Source organism: Schistocerca nitens, chromosome 9, assembly GCF_023898315.1.
Source record: "Schistocerca nitens isolate TAMUIC-IGC-003100 chromosome 9, iqSchNite1.1, whole genome shotgun sequence".
Lineage (NCBI taxonomy): Eukaryota > Metazoa > Arthropoda > Insecta > Orthoptera > Acrididae > Schistocerca > Schistocerca nitens.
In genome coordinates this window covers 349909778-349927656 of record NC_064622.1, presented here as the reverse complement: position 1 = coordinate 349927656, position 17879 = coordinate 349909778, and the positions used below count along the sequence as shown (strand labels likewise).

Here is a 17879-nt window from a genome sequence, read left to right as displayed (position 1 = left end):
GTTGCACTTACATGTGAGAATTTGCATTTATGCATGTAGAAGCAAAGTTTGTGAACCTTAGACTCAGAAAAAGGTGGTCTGTGTTTTTTAATTTTGAGTATCTTTCTTTATAATATACAATCACTATTCCATGCTCATAAGTGTACAGGGAAAAAACAGTTTGCAAATAGTTCTGAAGGAATTGAGGAAAGAAAGAAAGAAAAGATAGGTGGATTGACAGACAGATAGATAGCTAGAGAGAAAGAAAGAAATGATAGACAGAAAGAAACAAACAAACAAACATCCGAACAACGAGGTTAGGAATATTTATGAAGAGAAATGTGTTGCAAACATAAGATAATAAAATTTAAAGACTGTTGAGACTTTAATAATCAAAATGTGGAGTGATCCCATGGTTGGTAAAAGTTTGTAGTCAATAATCTTTGGTGGTTTATTTCAAAAATAAAACTGTGTTCATTTGTGTGAATGATGCTCTTGCAGTGGAACTGCCACCCAGCATTTTAATGAATGTTTTCTTTCTAACAATGTATGTGGGTGAAATTTCATTTTAGGAATCTTCTTAACTTACAAAACTGTTGTGAATCCTTTGGTAATAGCTGCAGCAGTTAAAGTGCAAGACTGTTGTGTTAATGAATACAATTTTAACTTTGAAATGAACTATGAAAGATTATTAAATAAACATGTGCTCTTTGCTCATTTGGGTTGTTGAAGTCTTAACAATCCTTTGGTTTAATTCCTTCCTATGTTAGTAAGACCATCTTTCTTCCTCTCCCTCTTGCTTTATTAATTCCTTCCTTGCTCCAGAATGACTTGAAAATGGATGTCTTCTCTGTTTATTGTTCTTTCTTTTGCTTTTGAGCCATTGGAAAACTGTGTTTTAGCAGTCCTTAGCAGTACTCTGCCAAACTCACTGAATGACCGCAAAGGACTAACATTAACTCTCTAAATTGATAAATTCACATTTTCCTGATAATGGACACAAAGCAAACTAGTAGACTAGAATTTACCAGATGCAGTTACAAATCTTTAGTTTTCAGTAACAGAGAAGTTATTGAAAGTTACACATTCTATGGTCCCCAAGTATACTTTGGACATAAAAATGAGAATATCAATGCCTAAATACCATTTTCAAACTTAAATCTTGAGGTAACTTATGTCCAGAAACAAACAGTATTTCATTTCAGTAATGCAACCATTTTGAAAAGTTGTAGCATATTACAGCTAGTTTTGTAAGCAACCTCTTGCTTGTCATTATATTTGTACATTGTTCCATATGTTATTTAAAGCATCCCATTCTCAAAATATGCAACAATCTTACCCTATATAACAATCTATGTCATTCACAGAACATACAAATGTATGAACATTACAAGTTGCTTTGAAAAGAATTCATTGCAACTATTACCAGAACAGTTTTTGTGTCTTTTCTGTTTGCTTCATCAGTGTTAGGTCTAATATGCCCATCAGTGAATAGTAGAAACTTCTTTTGTGTGTATGTAAAATATATATGTATATGAATCCAAACCTGTAAGTTAAGAGTAATTGTTATTGAAGTAGATTATGATTACATTATGAGTTTGCATAGCAGTTATGTTGTTGACTGTTGCTGTTTTCCATTGCATCTTACGGGCTATAAAGATGCACTTATTACAACATTTGGTGGGTTCAGAAGACCATTACTTTCCTTTGTGGCATTTTATTTCCACTAAACTATAATTATGAGCTTTTTTGAACTTTTTGTCTGTAAGTTGGTGGGGAAAAATTAAAATTCCCCCCCCCCCCCTCTCTCTCTCTCTCTCTCTCTCTCTCTCTCTCTCTCTCTCTCTCTCTCTCTCAAATGGCCTTAAAAATGAAATCTCTTCTCTCTGTAACATTTTGCATCATAAAATAGATGCACAGATATTGATCAATATAGTCCTTGTAACTTTCTTAAAAGCATTTGTGTATATAATTATTTCATTATACAGAATTTTGTCCTTGAAATATGGGAAAATTTACCTTATAGTAATTAAAGAAGAGCCATTTCACATATCTTTGCATTGTGTACTTCTTTCTGCAAGTGAAAAACTCGGTATAATTAGTACCTTAGACTTCATCATATTATTTTTAGTTTCAGGTTAAGGAAGTTGCTGTGATTTATCTCTAAAAGTAAATAAAATGTATAATATTGTATTTTCTCTGACAGATGGCGATAGCATTGCCATCAGATATAAATTGGTTGTGTTTGGTGCTAAGTACATGATTATTTCAAATAAAGCAATTGCTTTCCAAAGGAAAAAAGTAATGTTTGTTATTTTTTCTTTTAGAATAAGATGTATTTCATCCTCAGTGCCACAATAATTACTTCTGTGTTTGAACCTCATTCCACCATGTAAAGGTCAGGGAAGTTGAAAGTGTGATCTTGCAGGCGGCGGAACTACTGCTCGTGGTGGTGCACGGGGAGGTTTAATAACACGAACGGGGGTTGCTGCTCGTGGAGCAGGCGTATTAAGTGCTGGAGGACAACCAGGCGTCATGAGACAAGATAAAACATATAACCGATATAATCCCATTGGTATGGGTGGAGGATACAGTTTGTACAACTGGAATTAACAGTCACAGTTAGTAAAAAAATTTTATTTTTATTTTTTTTCTGTTAGTTTCTTTGTATTGATTCTTGGAAAAAAATTATACTAAATTCGCAATTCAATAACATTCCATTTACAGACGAGTAGTGTTGTGTGCAAAATGTCAAATTGTTCCTTGAAACTTTATTTTTTATTTTTTGCGTTATGGCTGTTGCATTTTTTTATTTTCAAAGGGAGAATATAAACGCATGTTTAGATACGAAAGCTGTTGTGAAACTTCATCAGTGTTCCCTACAATGCATTACTTACCATAAATAATAAATATACTTTAAAGCACTATAAATCCATAGTTGTTCCCTCTTGAAGGCATTTTATGCTATTATCACTGAAAATTCAAACTCAGGAATATTGTTTTTGTCCCCTTGTTTTGCTCTGTCATTTGAAAATATGCTGATCAGGGATGATTAGCATTATTAAATATTCCTTTGCAAATTTTTCTTCGTAATATTACAGCTGCTGCCCCAGTCTGCCATTGTAATGTTTATGGCAGCAGCAGGTACTGAATGTTAGTATGTAATTTCAAATGTTCCTCATTACGCATAAATAACGAAAAGCAAAAAGGAGAAGATAACAGGAAGGTTGTGAAGAGAGCCAAATTTAGAGAATATGAGTGGTTGACTTGGCATTTTGTGAGATTAAAGTGAGGGGAAACAAAATTAACAGTGGATTACAGTATATTTAAAAAAATAACAAAACCAATCTAATTTTTGTTTTCTTGGTCCTATATTATTAAAAAAACACACATTTGTTTTCAGGTTATTGTATCAGGTAGATTAATGTTTGATAAACCATTGGAAACGAGTCATAGGTCTGATTGATTTATTATTTTTTAAAGGTAACTTTATGTCCAAACTCTTGCCGTTCAGCAGTGGTCCTGAATTAATTGCAGTTTAAATAGTGAGGTTTTCGAAAGAGATGTTATGATAGGTTTGATGAAAATGGAGGTTATGGAAAGGAGAAAAGGAAGCTGAATTATAGTCTTATCTATAAAGGAACAGCAGTAAGATCAAAAATGTAACTTCAATTGTGAACTTTATCTAAGTGTGGGAGAGGTAGCAGAAAATGTTGTAGGCATGGAACATTAAGATTGGAGAGAAAAGGTCTTTGTGTGCAAAGTGCTGTTACATTGACACTCACAGGGAAATTATTGGTTCTGTGCTGAACCATTTAATCTTGTGTTCTCGATTATGATTCGGTCAGAATCGCCATTCGGTGAAGAGTTGATCCTTCAGTCTGCCAAATAGTCCATTATTAACTACTTTGTTTTAATTTTTTCTTGTTATATGTCTATTTAATCATTGTACACTCTTATGCCACATTTCTTACTCATTTGTTCTCCAAGGGTTATACTACCATTATGAGGGCGTTTTCATCTCTTATTTTCAGTGCTTTCTAAACAAAATATTTTGTTTAAAGCTAGTCAGTGTTGTGGGCCCTCCATACAAGTGGATTCCTTCTGTTGGCCTTGTAATGTGGCCTGTAACAGTGGCTAATATTTTGGTCCTTATCTTTTAAGTCATTTATTAAAATTCAGCTGTTCACAGCATGCATCTCATACATCATTAAATTTGTTGTAGGAGCTCTATTTGTTACTAACATTATGACAGTTAATAAGATCCCCAATTTTTGCAACCACACCCAAACAGTGATTCACAGTGTGAAAATGCCATATTAATTTTCATAAAAAACATTACTGTCTCTTTGTAATTTATGCAGCTCAGTGCCTAAATTTTTATAAATTGTTCACACCTGCAAATCTGAATTATTGACATTACCTAAATTACAGCAGGAATAAGAACAAGGACACTTCTTTTATAGCCAGTCCGTTTTACTGTAACTTATTTTTGTTATTTGTATTTAAGGTATTCGTTCACTGGTAGTTTATATATAAACCTTACTTACTTTTCTGTTATATTTTTTACAAATTACAGACAGATAAATTTCAGTTTAGCTCCTATGCATCCACCCTCACATCTTCTCTATCTTTTTTGTGATGTCTTTGGTAATCACTACCCTGTGAGCCATAGCTAGCCAGAAGATATTGAAGAAATGTTGCAAAAACCTAATGTTAGGTTAAATCTTTGAGCTTGATGTTATTAATAAGAATGTTATATTTATTTTGCCTTATTTTGTTTTTTCATTTTTTAGATCCTGGTGGAACATTATGCCCTTTAATTCTACTTGCCTGAGGAAACAGTGAGAAAATTAGACTGAGGTTTATAGACACTTCTGGGCTTGAAAAAATCCACAAGCCAGATTAATATCTGGGAAATGACTGTTGCATTTCAGTGCATTATGATGCAGTAGGAGCAGGTTGGAATTAATCGGTTAAAATTTATCAGCGAATTGAAGGTGTGAAAAACATTGATGGATGGATGTTGTACACAAATTTTCCTCAGTTAAATACTAAATAACAATATTTTTCTTTATCATTCATTTGCAAACTGCCACACTACTACAGTAATTGAAAAATGTGTTTTTCATCTTTTTGTTTGAGGTTCTATTGTAGACATCCAAAAAAAGTTTGGGTATGTGGATGTTTGTTTCTAACTGTGCATTTATATGAAAGTTTCATATAGAACATTGATGTCCCAGGAAAGTCTACCATTGAAAATTAAACATAGTTTAACAGTTGAGAATGTTGAAATGACGACGAAACTGGTGGACATCCAGTTAATGTGTTTTTACTGTGTGACTAATTGCAGTAAGCAACCTCCTCGAGTCTAGTCATCACGCTGGTGGATAAAAGTTGTGTAGTACTGAAATACTGCTCAAAAGTGCAGCCGCTTCTAAAAAAAAAGATCTGGATATTGCACCTTTTATATCAGAGGTCACAAAATTTTAATTATGTGGGTATGTGTGGGCAGAGTCCCTGCAGCTGCTGCTTGCCTTAGCAGGCAGCTGAGCAGAATAATCCTAAGTGATATTTTGCTGTGTTACATATCCTAAGTGATAATTTAAGTTTTCTTTCTTCAAATTCTTAAAAGCACAAATAGCTATCTTTCTGTGTGGCTGTTATAGAATAAAGGAAAATAGTTTGCAAAATTTATTGTTGTGTGTGTATGTACCACTTGTCACATGTGCTGATCCGAGACTTCACTTGGACTTGGAGTACAGAAGACTTTCAGTATTAATATTTCACTCATTAGTTACCTCACTGTAAATCGTTGTAGGCATCAGTTTCATTTTAGTGTACTTAAATGTTCTGGTTTATCAAATAAAATATATGATATTGTGCATTCTAAATACTAAATGTATGGAAATGAGCAGGGACATTACTAAGTGAAATAAAATAATGAAGTGACTTGTATGTCTTGTCTATTATAATAGGGAACTAAACAATATCTCATTTATTCAGTTATTTTACTATTAAGTGGCACAGTTCGGTATCGCACAAAATTGACACTCTCATTGAAGAACTTTTGGAATTAGACAGCTAATGTCTCTTGTTGCATAAAATCATTGAGAATTATTTAATGTGAAACAGTTTCATGGATTCTATACAACAGTAATTACCATTTCATAAATGATTCACCACTTCATTAATTAAAAGTTAATTTGTTTTGTTTTGTGCTGTGTTTAAAATCGGATCAGTTACTGTGCATCATATGAATATACCTCATTAATTTGTTGTGCATTTGTTTTGATTGTTGCACGTCCCAGTGATTTGTTTTTATATATCATTGATTAAAAGACTGTCAATATTGATTCATCTAATAAGTCAGAAAGAAGGTAGAATAAAAATTATTCATTTATTGAGACCATTAATTGGCATTTTATAATAAGTTTTTACCTTTTAAAGTCCTTAAGTCTGTAGTTTTTTATGATAATTTGGGCAGAGGAACATCCATACATCATCAAATTGTCTGGAATGCAGTATATGAAATTTCAGTAAGCAAGTGAAGTTTAATGGTGATGTGGTTGCGATGTATTAGTCGAGCATTGTTTCGTGATTTGTGTTTTTTACTGGGGGAGGGAGAGCTGTTATTGAGTATGAGAGAAGAAGTATGGAAGAGCATAGTATCAAAATATTAATACACTTCTCAGGTGTAAATGATTGGTAAATGAATAAATATTAAAAACATAAAAATGAAACAAAGTCAAAATAAATAATTCTGATGAAGTAGATCGAAAATATCTTGAAGAGTGACAGTCAGCTGTAAGTAAAATCAAACAGTAGAAAAATGGAAGCTTAGGTAAGGGTATAAGAGGCACAAGCTGGGCAAAACACTGGTCAGCATCATTCTCATTCTATACTGAGAACTCACGCCATATCCATACTTTAAGTTAACCTCATTCAGTGACAAATGTTTAGTGGTCTGGACTCATAGTGAAGCAAAATTTTTTCTTCTCTCCCTCCCTCTCCCTCTCCCCCTCCCCCCTTTTCCCTCGGTGTTAGTCTTCAGCCTGAAGACTGGTTTACTGCAATCTACAATTGCTTGGAACCTGCTTGTTGTAGTTTTATTTGTAAATAATTATTTTGTGCCTACTGAAATCCAGCAGCATACAATTGTCACCACATTAGCAGACACCTGCTTTGTCACTCATTTGAAACCTACTCATCAGATTAAGTTTCAATTACAATGCACCCTCATTACAAAATGACCCACATTCCACTATATTTAGTACTTTGAAAAGTTGCCATTATCTACCATAAGGAATTCATATACCAACAAGTTTTAAATTAGTACATACGCTTTAGTATTACAATTTTTTTTTTACATGAATCAACATTTAAAAATTTAGTACAGCCACCATTTTTAGAACAGTGTAGCTGTACATGCCCCACAGAGTGCAGTGAAAAATTTAGATATGCATCAGTGTTCGAAACTATGTGAAACCTTTCTTAACACCTCCAGCCATTTTCCTAACCTCTCATTGTCTGCTTTATCACTCCACATAGCCTTCATCCTATCCTGATGTCCTTATTACTATGTGTTTCCTGACATGTTTTGTTTTTGTGAAACTTCCTGTTCATTACTCCCTCACCATATGCAATTCTCGACCATGTGGATTTACACGTGAGCAATTCTAGTTCAGTGCACTGCGTCTCCTTCCAGCCTTTGTGCCATATCACCCTTCAGACATCTACTGCCTGTGTTCTACCTTTGCCTACAGGCACTTAGTCATACATTAGTTAAAATTATTGTACATGTGAAAAATCCGTGATAACACTTTTGGAGAAAGTTGTTTGGAACTGTTGGACGTGTAACTGCTCACTGAGAAGAAAAAAGGCTGTACCGCTGAGATGAGGCTGACAAATGATTATGTTACAATATTAGAGAAGGGAAGTTGCTGCTCACCATATAGTGGAGATGCTGAATCGTGATAGGCACAAGAAAAAAGATTCACAGAAATATAGCTTTTGGCCATTAAGGCCTTTGTCAACAGTACACACACACACACACACACACACACACACACACACACGTCTGCAGTCTCAGGCAACTGAACCACACTGCAAGCAACAGCACCAGTGCATGGTGGGAGTGGCAACTGGGTGGGGGTAAGGGGGAGGCTGGGGCAGGGAGGGGGATGGATAGTATGGTGGGGGTGGCAGGCAGTGAAGCGCTGCAGTTTAGACGGAGGGCAGGAGAGAAAAGGGGGGGGGGGGAGTAGCAGAAAGGAGAGAAATTAAAAGACTGGATGTGGCGATGAAATGACAGCTGTGTAGTGCTGGAATGAGAATAGGGAGGGGGCTGGATGGATGAGGCCAGGAGGGTTACAGAACGTCGGATATATTGCAGGGAAAGTTCCCACCTGTGCAATTCAGAAAAGCTGGTGTCGGTGGGAAGGATCCATTTGACACAGGCTGTAAAGCAGTCATTGAAATAAGGGATATCATGTTTGGCAGTGTGTTTAGCAAGTGGGTGGTCCACTTGTTTCTTGGCCACAGTTTGTCAGTGGCCATTCATGTGCACAGCCAGCTTGTTGCTTGTCATACCTACATAGAATGCAGCACAGTGATTGCAGCTTACCTTGTAAATCACATGACTGGTTTCATAGGTAGCTCTGCCTTTGATGGGATATATGATTTTAGTGATCGGACTGTAGTAGGTGGTGACAAGAGGATTTATGGGACAGGTATTGCATCTAGGTCTATTGCAGGGGTAGGAGCCATGAGGTAAGGGATTGGGAGCAAGGGTTGTGTAAGGATGGACAAGTAAATTGTGTAGGTTTGGTGGACAGTGGAATAGCACTGTAGGAGGGGTGCAAAGGATAGTGGGCAGGACATTTTCCATTTCAGGGCATGACGAGAGGTAATCGAAACCCTGGCGGAGAATGTAATTCAGTTGCTCTAGTCCTGGATGGTACTGAGTTACGAGGGGAATGCTCCTCTGTGGCCAGACTGTGGGACTTCGGGAGGTGGTGGGAGACTGGAAAGATAAGGCATGGCAGATTTGTTTTTGTACAAGGTTGAGAGGATAATTAAGGTCAGTGAAGGCTTCAGTGAGACCCTCGGTATATTCTGAGAGGGACTGCTCGTCACTGCAGATGTGATGCCTACAGGTGGCTAGGCTGTAAAGAAGGGACTACTTGGTATGGAATGGGTGGCAGCTGTCGAAGTGGAGGTATACCAAGAAGTCCCTTCTGTACCTCTCCATGTAATCGCACGACAGTGTTTGTCCCATTGACAGTGTAACGTGTTAGTGTCCAAAGACTGGAGGAATACAGGGAGTGAGATCAAACCAAATGGTGATCTTTTTTACTCTCTGAGAAATCATGATTTAGTTCCAGACTTGAGATGTCATCCAAAATAGTTCTTTAATATCTTGGATGTAAGCTACATTCTGTTCTGCTGTGAACTGGTGTCATTGTTGTTTCTTCCCATTTCGGGATCAGTTCTAACTTCCCAAACACAAATTGTATTGAACGTGTGTGAGATTCAGTTGTAAGATGTGTTGTACCACAACTTTTTCAGAGGTGAAGTTTGCTGATCTTGAAGGATGGATAAATGTCACACACTCGTTAATAAACTCAATGAATGTATTGCACGCAGTTGCAAAGCATTGTTGCAAGTGACTATGTTAGAGCTTAATAAACTACAACCTAGTCCACTGACATGAAAATTGTCCTCTTTATGTCTCAAGTCATTTCACTACATGGACCATTTTTAGTGGATCCTGTGAAGAATAGTTTTTGGGATGAGGAAAGAAGTCAAGGCTGTATATTTTATTTAAGTGCCATTTAATGAAATGAATAATTGAAGTATTATAGTGCTAACATTGATTACATTATCATTTTAGATCCATCCTTCATGAAATCCTCCCCACTCCACCAAGAGTGTCTTTCCGCCGTCCACCTAACCTTCGTAACCTGTTAGTTCATCCCTATGAAATCCCCAAACCACCTTCCCTACCCTCTGGCTCCTACCCTTGTAACCGCCCCTGGTGTAAAACCTGTCCCATGCCCCCTCCCACCACCACCTACTCCAGTCCTGTAACCCGGAAGGTGTACACGATCAAAGGCAGAGCCACGTGTGAAAGCACCCACGTGATTTACCAACTGACCTGCCTACACTGTGATGCATTCTATGTGGGAATGACCAGCAACAAACTGTCCATTCACATGAATGGACACAGGCAGACAGTGTTTGTTGGTAATGAGGATCACCCTGTGGCTAAACATGCCTTGGTGCACGGCCAGCACATCTTGGCACAGTGTTACACCATCCGGGTTATCTGGATACTTCCCACTAACACCAACCTATCCGAACTCCGGAGATGGGAACTTGCTCTTCAATATATCCTCTCTTCCCGTTACCCACCAGGCCTCAATCTCCGCTAATTTCAAGTTGCCGCGACTCATACCTCACCTGTCATTCAACAACATCTTTGCCTCTGCACTTCCGCCTCGACTGACATCTCTGCCCAAACTCTTTGTCTTTGAATATGTGTGCTTGTGTCTGTATATGTGTTGATGGATATGTGTGTGTGTGTGCGCGAGTGTATACCCGTCCTTTTTTTCCCCCTAAGGTAAGTCTTTCCGCTCCCGGGATTGGAATGACTCCTTACCCTCTCCCTTAAAACCCACATCCTTTCGTCTTTCCCTCTCCTCCCCTCTTTCCTGATGAAGCAACCGTTGGTTGCGAAAGCTAGAATTTTGTGTGTATGTTTGTGTTTGTTTGTGTGTCTATCGACTTGCCAGCGCTTTCGTTTGGTAAGTCACATCATCTTTGTTTTTAGATATATTTTTCCCATGTGGAATGTTTCCCTCTATTATATTCGAATAAATATTAAGCTACTCTTAGAAGATAAATAGTATCTGTTTTATATAACTAAGGAAGGAGCAACTTTTTTCAAACTAAAAACTTTCTGTTCAATTTGATACATCAAATTTAGCTGGTGTATGTGTAAACAGTATTAAGCAGTATAGTGATAATATATTGTCAACACAGTGTGCAGATTAATAAGTTACTGTGATCTGCTTCTCCTTCTTGGGAGTATACCAAGACTAAGTCTTACATCTCTGAGGGTTCTTTTTTATGGGATTTATGGATCATGGTGAGCAAGTAAATAAATGGATGAAAGTCATATTTGGAAGGAGTGGTATCCAGGCTTCTTTTCAGCCATTTCAGTTAAGTTTTTGTGGTTCCTCTAAATTTTAGATTAATACTGGTTCCTTTAATGAGGTCAAAGCAGTTGTTCCTTTTCATCATTGTCAAGTCTGAGCTTATGCTCAGTCTTCAAAGCCCTCGAGTGGTCCTGAACCTAATTTTATTTATTCCTTTTGGGTATGGTGTGATGTTGTTGTTGCAAAATGCTGGTGGATGCTACCACTAGATTGCTTCATGTCCAGGATGAGCTGCCACTTAATTACACCGATGGGTCAAAATATTGAGCACCTGCTTAATTGTGTTTTGTTCCACCATTCAAATGCAGTAAAGCAGTGATTCTGCATGGCATGGATTTGACAAATCCCCAGTAAGTTTCCGGAGGTATGTGGCACCAGAGATTTATACACAGGTCATGCAATTCACATGAATTATGAGCTGATGGTTTGTGAGCATGGAGATAATGGCTGATATCATCCCAGATTGTGTTCCATCAGGTTCATATCTGGTATATTTAGTGGCCAAGACAGCAGTGAGAGCAAGCTCCTCAAACCACTGTAGCATGATTTTAGCCTTATGACATGGATAGTTATTCTCCTGGAAGACACCATTGCCATGTGGGAAGACATGAAGTGTGAAGGGGTGCAGGTGATCTGCACTAATGTTTGCATAGTCCACTATTGTCATGGTGCCTTACATTACTATCACAGATTCCCATGGGAGTCCATGTGAATCTCCCCGTCCCCCACAGCATAATACTACACCCCCCCCCCCCCCCCCCACCAGCATCCATGGGCACAATGCGTTTTTTGAACAGCCATTTGCCTATATGACAGCATATCCGGAATTACCATTGGTGTGATAAATCAAGGAATGTACTTATCTGACCAGGCAGCATACTTCTGTTGTTTGACCATCTGATCTAGATGATAGCGTGCGCACAGCAAATGTAATTGATGATGTCGTTGGACCACTTAGAAGGCTTGTCTGCTGCAGACACCTCTAGTAAACAGTGTGCTCTGAATGTTGTGCTCTGAAACACTTATGCCTGCATCATTATTGTACTCTGTTGTCACATCTGCCACAGGTCATTGCTCATCCTGGTTTTCAAAGTGGGCAAACTCTGATTTCCACATTCAGTGCGATGAGGTGTGGATGTGCAACATCTTGTCAAAACTCAACTATTCATGGTTTCATTATGCTTCAACTTTCCATAGGTGCTCATGACTGTAGCACATGGACAGCTTTACTTCTTGCAAGATGCTTGTGCCCAGGTGCCAGGCCTGTAGTGGTACATGTTGCTATAAAGCATAGCAACCGATCTAACTTTCCTTTTACTGGACCGATGAAAGATGTGTGTGTGAAAAAATGACTTTAATTAGAAGTAGAGTACAGAGCATCTGCTGTACCCGGGTTTGCTGGAATTTATGTGCAGATATGAGAAAAAAAACATAGGCATAGTGTTGAAAGTGTCAAGGGATGTGTAATTTGGACTGGCCGTGAGGGGTCATTTGCACTTTGTGGTTGTGCTTTGGGTGTGCTGTGGACTTCAAAGAAGAAAGGGACCTGATGAAAATGGTCAAGGACTAAAGAAATGTGAATGTTTTTATATAGACTGCATGCCGTGCTATCTCAGTTCAAGTACAAACTTATGGTTTTGTGAAGCATTGAAGCATCATGTATGAACATGTGTTGTCTGAAAAGCTTTGTTAATTATAAGTTCTTGTGAGTTGATAACTTATTCGAATGTAGAAGAATTATGGAAACAGTGTTTTGTGATTTTGTTGTGAGCTATTTAAATATAGGAGCTCTCTTATAGCCCTGGCCACTGCAATTGGAAACAAAGCGCACAGTTAAATACATGGCACTACATAGCAAGATCACAATATCAATAGAGAACAAGTTGTTGACCGGGAAATTTGGTAAAGAAGGTAACTGTTATTATATGTGAACGAGTGAAAACTTGGCATCTCACAATATATCGATCACTTAAAGTCAGTCCACAAAAAGAAAAACCACCTCAGGCCATAACAATCTGTATTTGTCAGTGTTGCTTACATCAGACAATTTCCCTGTTTGCTGCCCATAGTGTCACTATAGTGATTCCCCATTAATTGCTGTTTGGCTTCCATATGTTTCTAACCATGTCACATGCCCACGATGCCATCATGTGGCATTTTATCTTGTTGTGGACAGTGGTCATAATGTTTTGGCTCATCAGTGTATGTGCTTGTAATGCAGCAGAGGACTATGCAAATAAACCACCTTCTCCTCCTTCTCCTCCTCCACCACCACCACCACCACCTTCTTCTTCTTCTTCTTCTTCTTCTTCTTCTTCTTCTGTAGCACTACAACCCTTGATGAATCTTGGCTTCATCAATTTTCCTCCATACTTCTTTGTTTTTGCAGTTGTTTTCCGTCCCCAGACTCTTATCCAAATTAACATTAGACCTTATAGGTCACAGGGTTTGTACCATTCTTTGTAGCTCTTGTCAGCTGCTGTTGGAATTACATCTCACAGAGTCAGCTAATTCTGGATGCTGCCAATTACTGAGAGGTTAGCCCTCAACTTATGCAATGCAAACACAACCCAAACATAGATAGTGGCTTATCTTCTACTTATAGATTGTTCTTAATTTGGGGGAGTGGGGGTCATGATGGCTAAATACATTTCTAACAATGCCACGACGAAGGTGCTTGTAGGTGTGGTGTCTGTAGTATAATACTGGCTGAAGTAATGTTGTCATGATTTAGTGATAAATTTGTGTTGTTACCTGATTTGGATTGATGGATCTACCATCACCCAGTGAATCGTGAAGTGTGTTGAATGTATTGAATAAGCCAATGTGGTACTCCCCCAGCAACACTGTCCTTTGTGAGACTTCATTAGGATAAAGTGTGGATGTCGAGTAATTTGGCTTGTCATGGTCAGTGTGCTGCACATCAATTGTGCCCCATCCTTGATCTTTGAATTCACTCTGTAGACTGCTTGTTGAAACAGTGTAGCAACTGTTTAGCCAGACTAGTCCATCAGCTAACATTTTCCATTCCTCACTAACGAAGAATATGATCACACGTTTGCCAAGTGCCAAGACAGTGTTCTTAGTTAGAACACAGTAGACTTTGCGTCTAAATTCAAGTCTGCCAGTTCAGTTTCTTAAGCATCTCTGTGACACCCTGCTCCTCTCCCCACGAATCAAACAAATCTATGACCATTCGTGCTGCCCTTCTCTGTGCATATTCAGTATCCTCGTTTCCCCTTTTAGTCCTCTGTGGTATGGGTCCCACACATTTGAGCAATATTGTAGAACAGGTTGCACAAGTGATTTGTAAGCAGTCTCCTTTGTAGACATGTCAGACTTCCCCAGCATACTACCAATAAATCAAAGTCTACCATGTACTTTACCCATGACAGAGCCTGTGTGAACATTCCATTTCATATTTCTATAAAGTGTTACACCCAGGTATTTCTATGAGTCAGCTGTTTCTAATACTGACTCATTGTTTTATGGTCATAGGATACTATGTTTTTTTTTCTTTCTTTTTTGCGAAGTGTACAGTTTTACATTTATGAACATTTAAACCAAGTTGCCAATCTTTGCACCAGTCTGAAATCTTATCAAGATCTGACTGAATGTTTGTGCTGCTTCTTTCAGACAGTACTTCATTACAGATATCAGAATCGTCTGCAGGAGTCTGATGTTACTGTTAATATTGTCCACAAGGTCATCATTCAAGATAATATGCTGTGTCCTCTGTACCAAGAAATCCTCAAACGAGTTACAAATTTCTCTTGATACCCCACACAATTGTACTTTTCACAATAAATGTAAATGTAGATGTGGTACTAAGTCAAATGCATTTCCTAAATCGAGAAATACTGAATCTATGTGATGGCCTTGATCCAAAGCTTTTAGTATATCATGTGAGAAAAGAGAAAGTTGAGTTTTGTGTGATCGTTCTGTTCGAGATACAGCACCTCCTTATGTTTGAGCTCAGAATATTTTCTAAGATTCTACAACAAATTGATGTCAAGGATACTGGATGCCAGTTTTGTGGATCACTTCCACTACCCTTCTTGTGAACGGGTGTGACCAGTGCTTTCTTCCAACTACTGAGCATAGTTTTTTGGTTGAGGGACCCATGATAGATTATAGTTAGAAAAGAGGCTAATTCAGCTGCAAATTCAGTATAGAATCTGACAGGGATTCCATGGGGCTCTTTGGCTTTGTTCAGTTTCAACAACTACAGCTGTTTCTCAATACCAATTATACCAACACTTATTTCATTTATCTTTTCCGTGGTACGAGGATTAAATTGGGGCAAGTCTCTTGGGTTTTCCTTTCTGAAGTAACATTTGAAAACAGGTTTAAGCATTTCAGCTTTTGCTTTGCTACCCCCACTTTCAGTTTCTGTCTCATTCACAAGTGACTGGACACTACGTTTGGTGCCGCTAACAGCCTTTACATACTACCAGAATTTCTTTGTGTTTTGTGAAATATTATTTGACAATTCTTTGCTACTGTAGTCACTTCACTCATTGGCCTCTTGACAGCCAAATATATTTAATTCAGCATTTCTCTATCTAATGTGGGGCACGATTTGCTCGAATTCGTGAAAGTTTACCGAATAGGTAATGTACTATAAAAACAAACGAGGAACAATAGAATAAGCAAATTCAATGTTGCCAGTATATGTAACAAAAGAAACACAATGCATTTTAAGCAAGGCGTGAATATCACCTTGCAAGGCGTGTCACTATTGTTTAAGAAAGTGCAGACAATTTTTATTGCAAAAAATCTAAATTTTTCTCCCTGGTTGCATAACTTCAACTATGGAATCTCTTTAAATAAGTGTCTGCAGGATAATCTTTGACCACTCACTGCTACTATCTTTATAAATGTTAAAATGCAAAAATTATTACATTAAGTATGTGCAATAAGCCTGATGTAGAGCTTTTGTTTCAGGAAGCACTACAGTTGCATGTTGCCATGAAAATACTTCAACGTCTGCAAGTTCTACAATCGATGTAAAGTCATTGAAAGATGAAACATCAACATCACCGAAGTCATTCATGTTATCAGATGATGTTACCAAGTCAGAAATACTCTGCTGTCTTTGAATGGTCGTGAACTATATCTCACTACATCTCACTACATAGTTCTTCAGAATGTGCATCCATATTTCCGCTGATGTTTCGTGATTCAAAAATAGCAAGAAGGATGCAGTTACACAGAGCGAAACTGGCATATAGTATAGCCCATGGTATTGTTGCCCATTTTACCAAATAATTGCTCTCATTACTTAACTGTTGTGAGGATATAGTTGTAAGATTCGATGAAAGTTTAAACACTGTTGCACAGTAAGCACAGATGGACATCGGTGTAAGGTTTTGGAATCCAGAATCATCTCGAATATCAGAATGATTCTTTGATTCTGTTTTTATGCAATGCACTTCTGCTGTTGATTTGTTGGAAGGCCTAAAATCTTCTGTTGCAATGCATAATTTGAATAAAAATTTTATGATTATCCATGGATGGCACTAACATAAACTTAAGTTCTCGAAGATTTAAATGCAGATATTAAGGAATCTTTTAATGGGATGAATCTTCCTGATATAGGTAGTTGAGAGCTTAGTGTGGTACATAGAGCATTCAGGGTTGGTAAACAAAAACTAATTGTAAAATTATTGCCTTTCTAAGAGCGATTTATTTTTTATTTAAAGGTTCTCCTGCTAGAAGGGCAAAATATATAGGATATTCTGAATGTACAGTCTTCCCTAAAAATTTTATCCTATCAGGTGGACAGAGAATATTGATGTTGCTCAGAGAGCATTGGAAATTTTTCCTAATTTAAAAAAAAAAAAAAATCCTGAATCAATAAAAAACCAATCTGTGCCAACTTCACAGAGCTTCAAAACTATTTCTGCTGCTCTCAGTGATAAAATGCTTGGACCAAAACTTGCTTTTTTTGGTGCAACAGCATCATTAGTTGAGCCTTTTCTGTGAGAGTACCAGATGACTAATCCCAAGGCTCCATTCCTGTACAGTGACTTGCGATCCTTAGAGATTTCTCTGGTGTGGCATATAATCAGCCCTGATCTTTTAGAACCTACTCCTGTTTGGAAAATAGATCTTATTGATGAAAACAATTTCGTTACAGCAATAAAGTTTGATTTTGACTTTAGTACAAAGGAAGTATTAAAGAAAGTGAATAGTCCATCAGAGAAGGATATTTTCATCTAAAACAAGAAATACAAACATGCATTTTAGAAATATTGGGCAAAATAAGACAACATTTACCTTTAAAGCATAAGCTTAGACAAGGGATTTCCTGTTTAGACTCATCAATTGCTGTCAGTTTTTATTCAGCTGAAAAACGGTTATCTTCATGTTTAGGAATTCTGGTTTCTAATGCTACACTCTCTGGCATTAAGGCTGACCGTGTAAAACAAGAATATATGTATCTTCGTAGTCAACTGCACGTAACGGATGTCCTTAGAAAACTTCAACAGGTCTGAAACTCTTCTTGATAAATTTTGGATGAATTTATTATGCAATTCCAAAAAACCTTGCGAAAATTTTAAGGATTTTGTTAAAAAGATTCTTATCTTATCCTATAGCAGTGCGAACATCGAGTGTGGCTTCTCTGTGAACTCAAAAGAGTGTTTACTGGAAAATCAATGCTAAGGAATCCGT

General features: G+C 37.5%; 1 protein-coding gene across 5 annotated transcripts in view; it reads left to right on the top strand.

Annotated features, from left to right (window-relative positions):
- Positions 1 to 16651, top strand: part of LOC126203118 (protein sex-lethal-like) — a 125023-nt gene extending 108372 nt beyond the window's left edge. For 3 of the 5 annotated variants that reach the window (XM_049937362.1, XM_049937364.1, XM_049937365.1), the window contains exons 6-7: positions 2408 to 2600; positions 4776 to 5937. In XM_049937362.1, coding sequence (XP_049793319.1) covers positions 2408 to 2592 — 185 coding nt within the window. In that variant the 3' untranslated portion in view covers positions 2593 to 2600; positions 4776 to 5937. Of the gene's footprint in view, positions 1 to 2407; positions 2601 to 4775; positions 5938 to 16148 lie in introns of those variants that run through there. The other 2 variants (XM_049937363.1, XM_049937366.1) reach the window with 2 other exon arrangements.
- The last annotated feature ends 1228 nt before the right edge of the window (positions 16652 to 17879 follow it).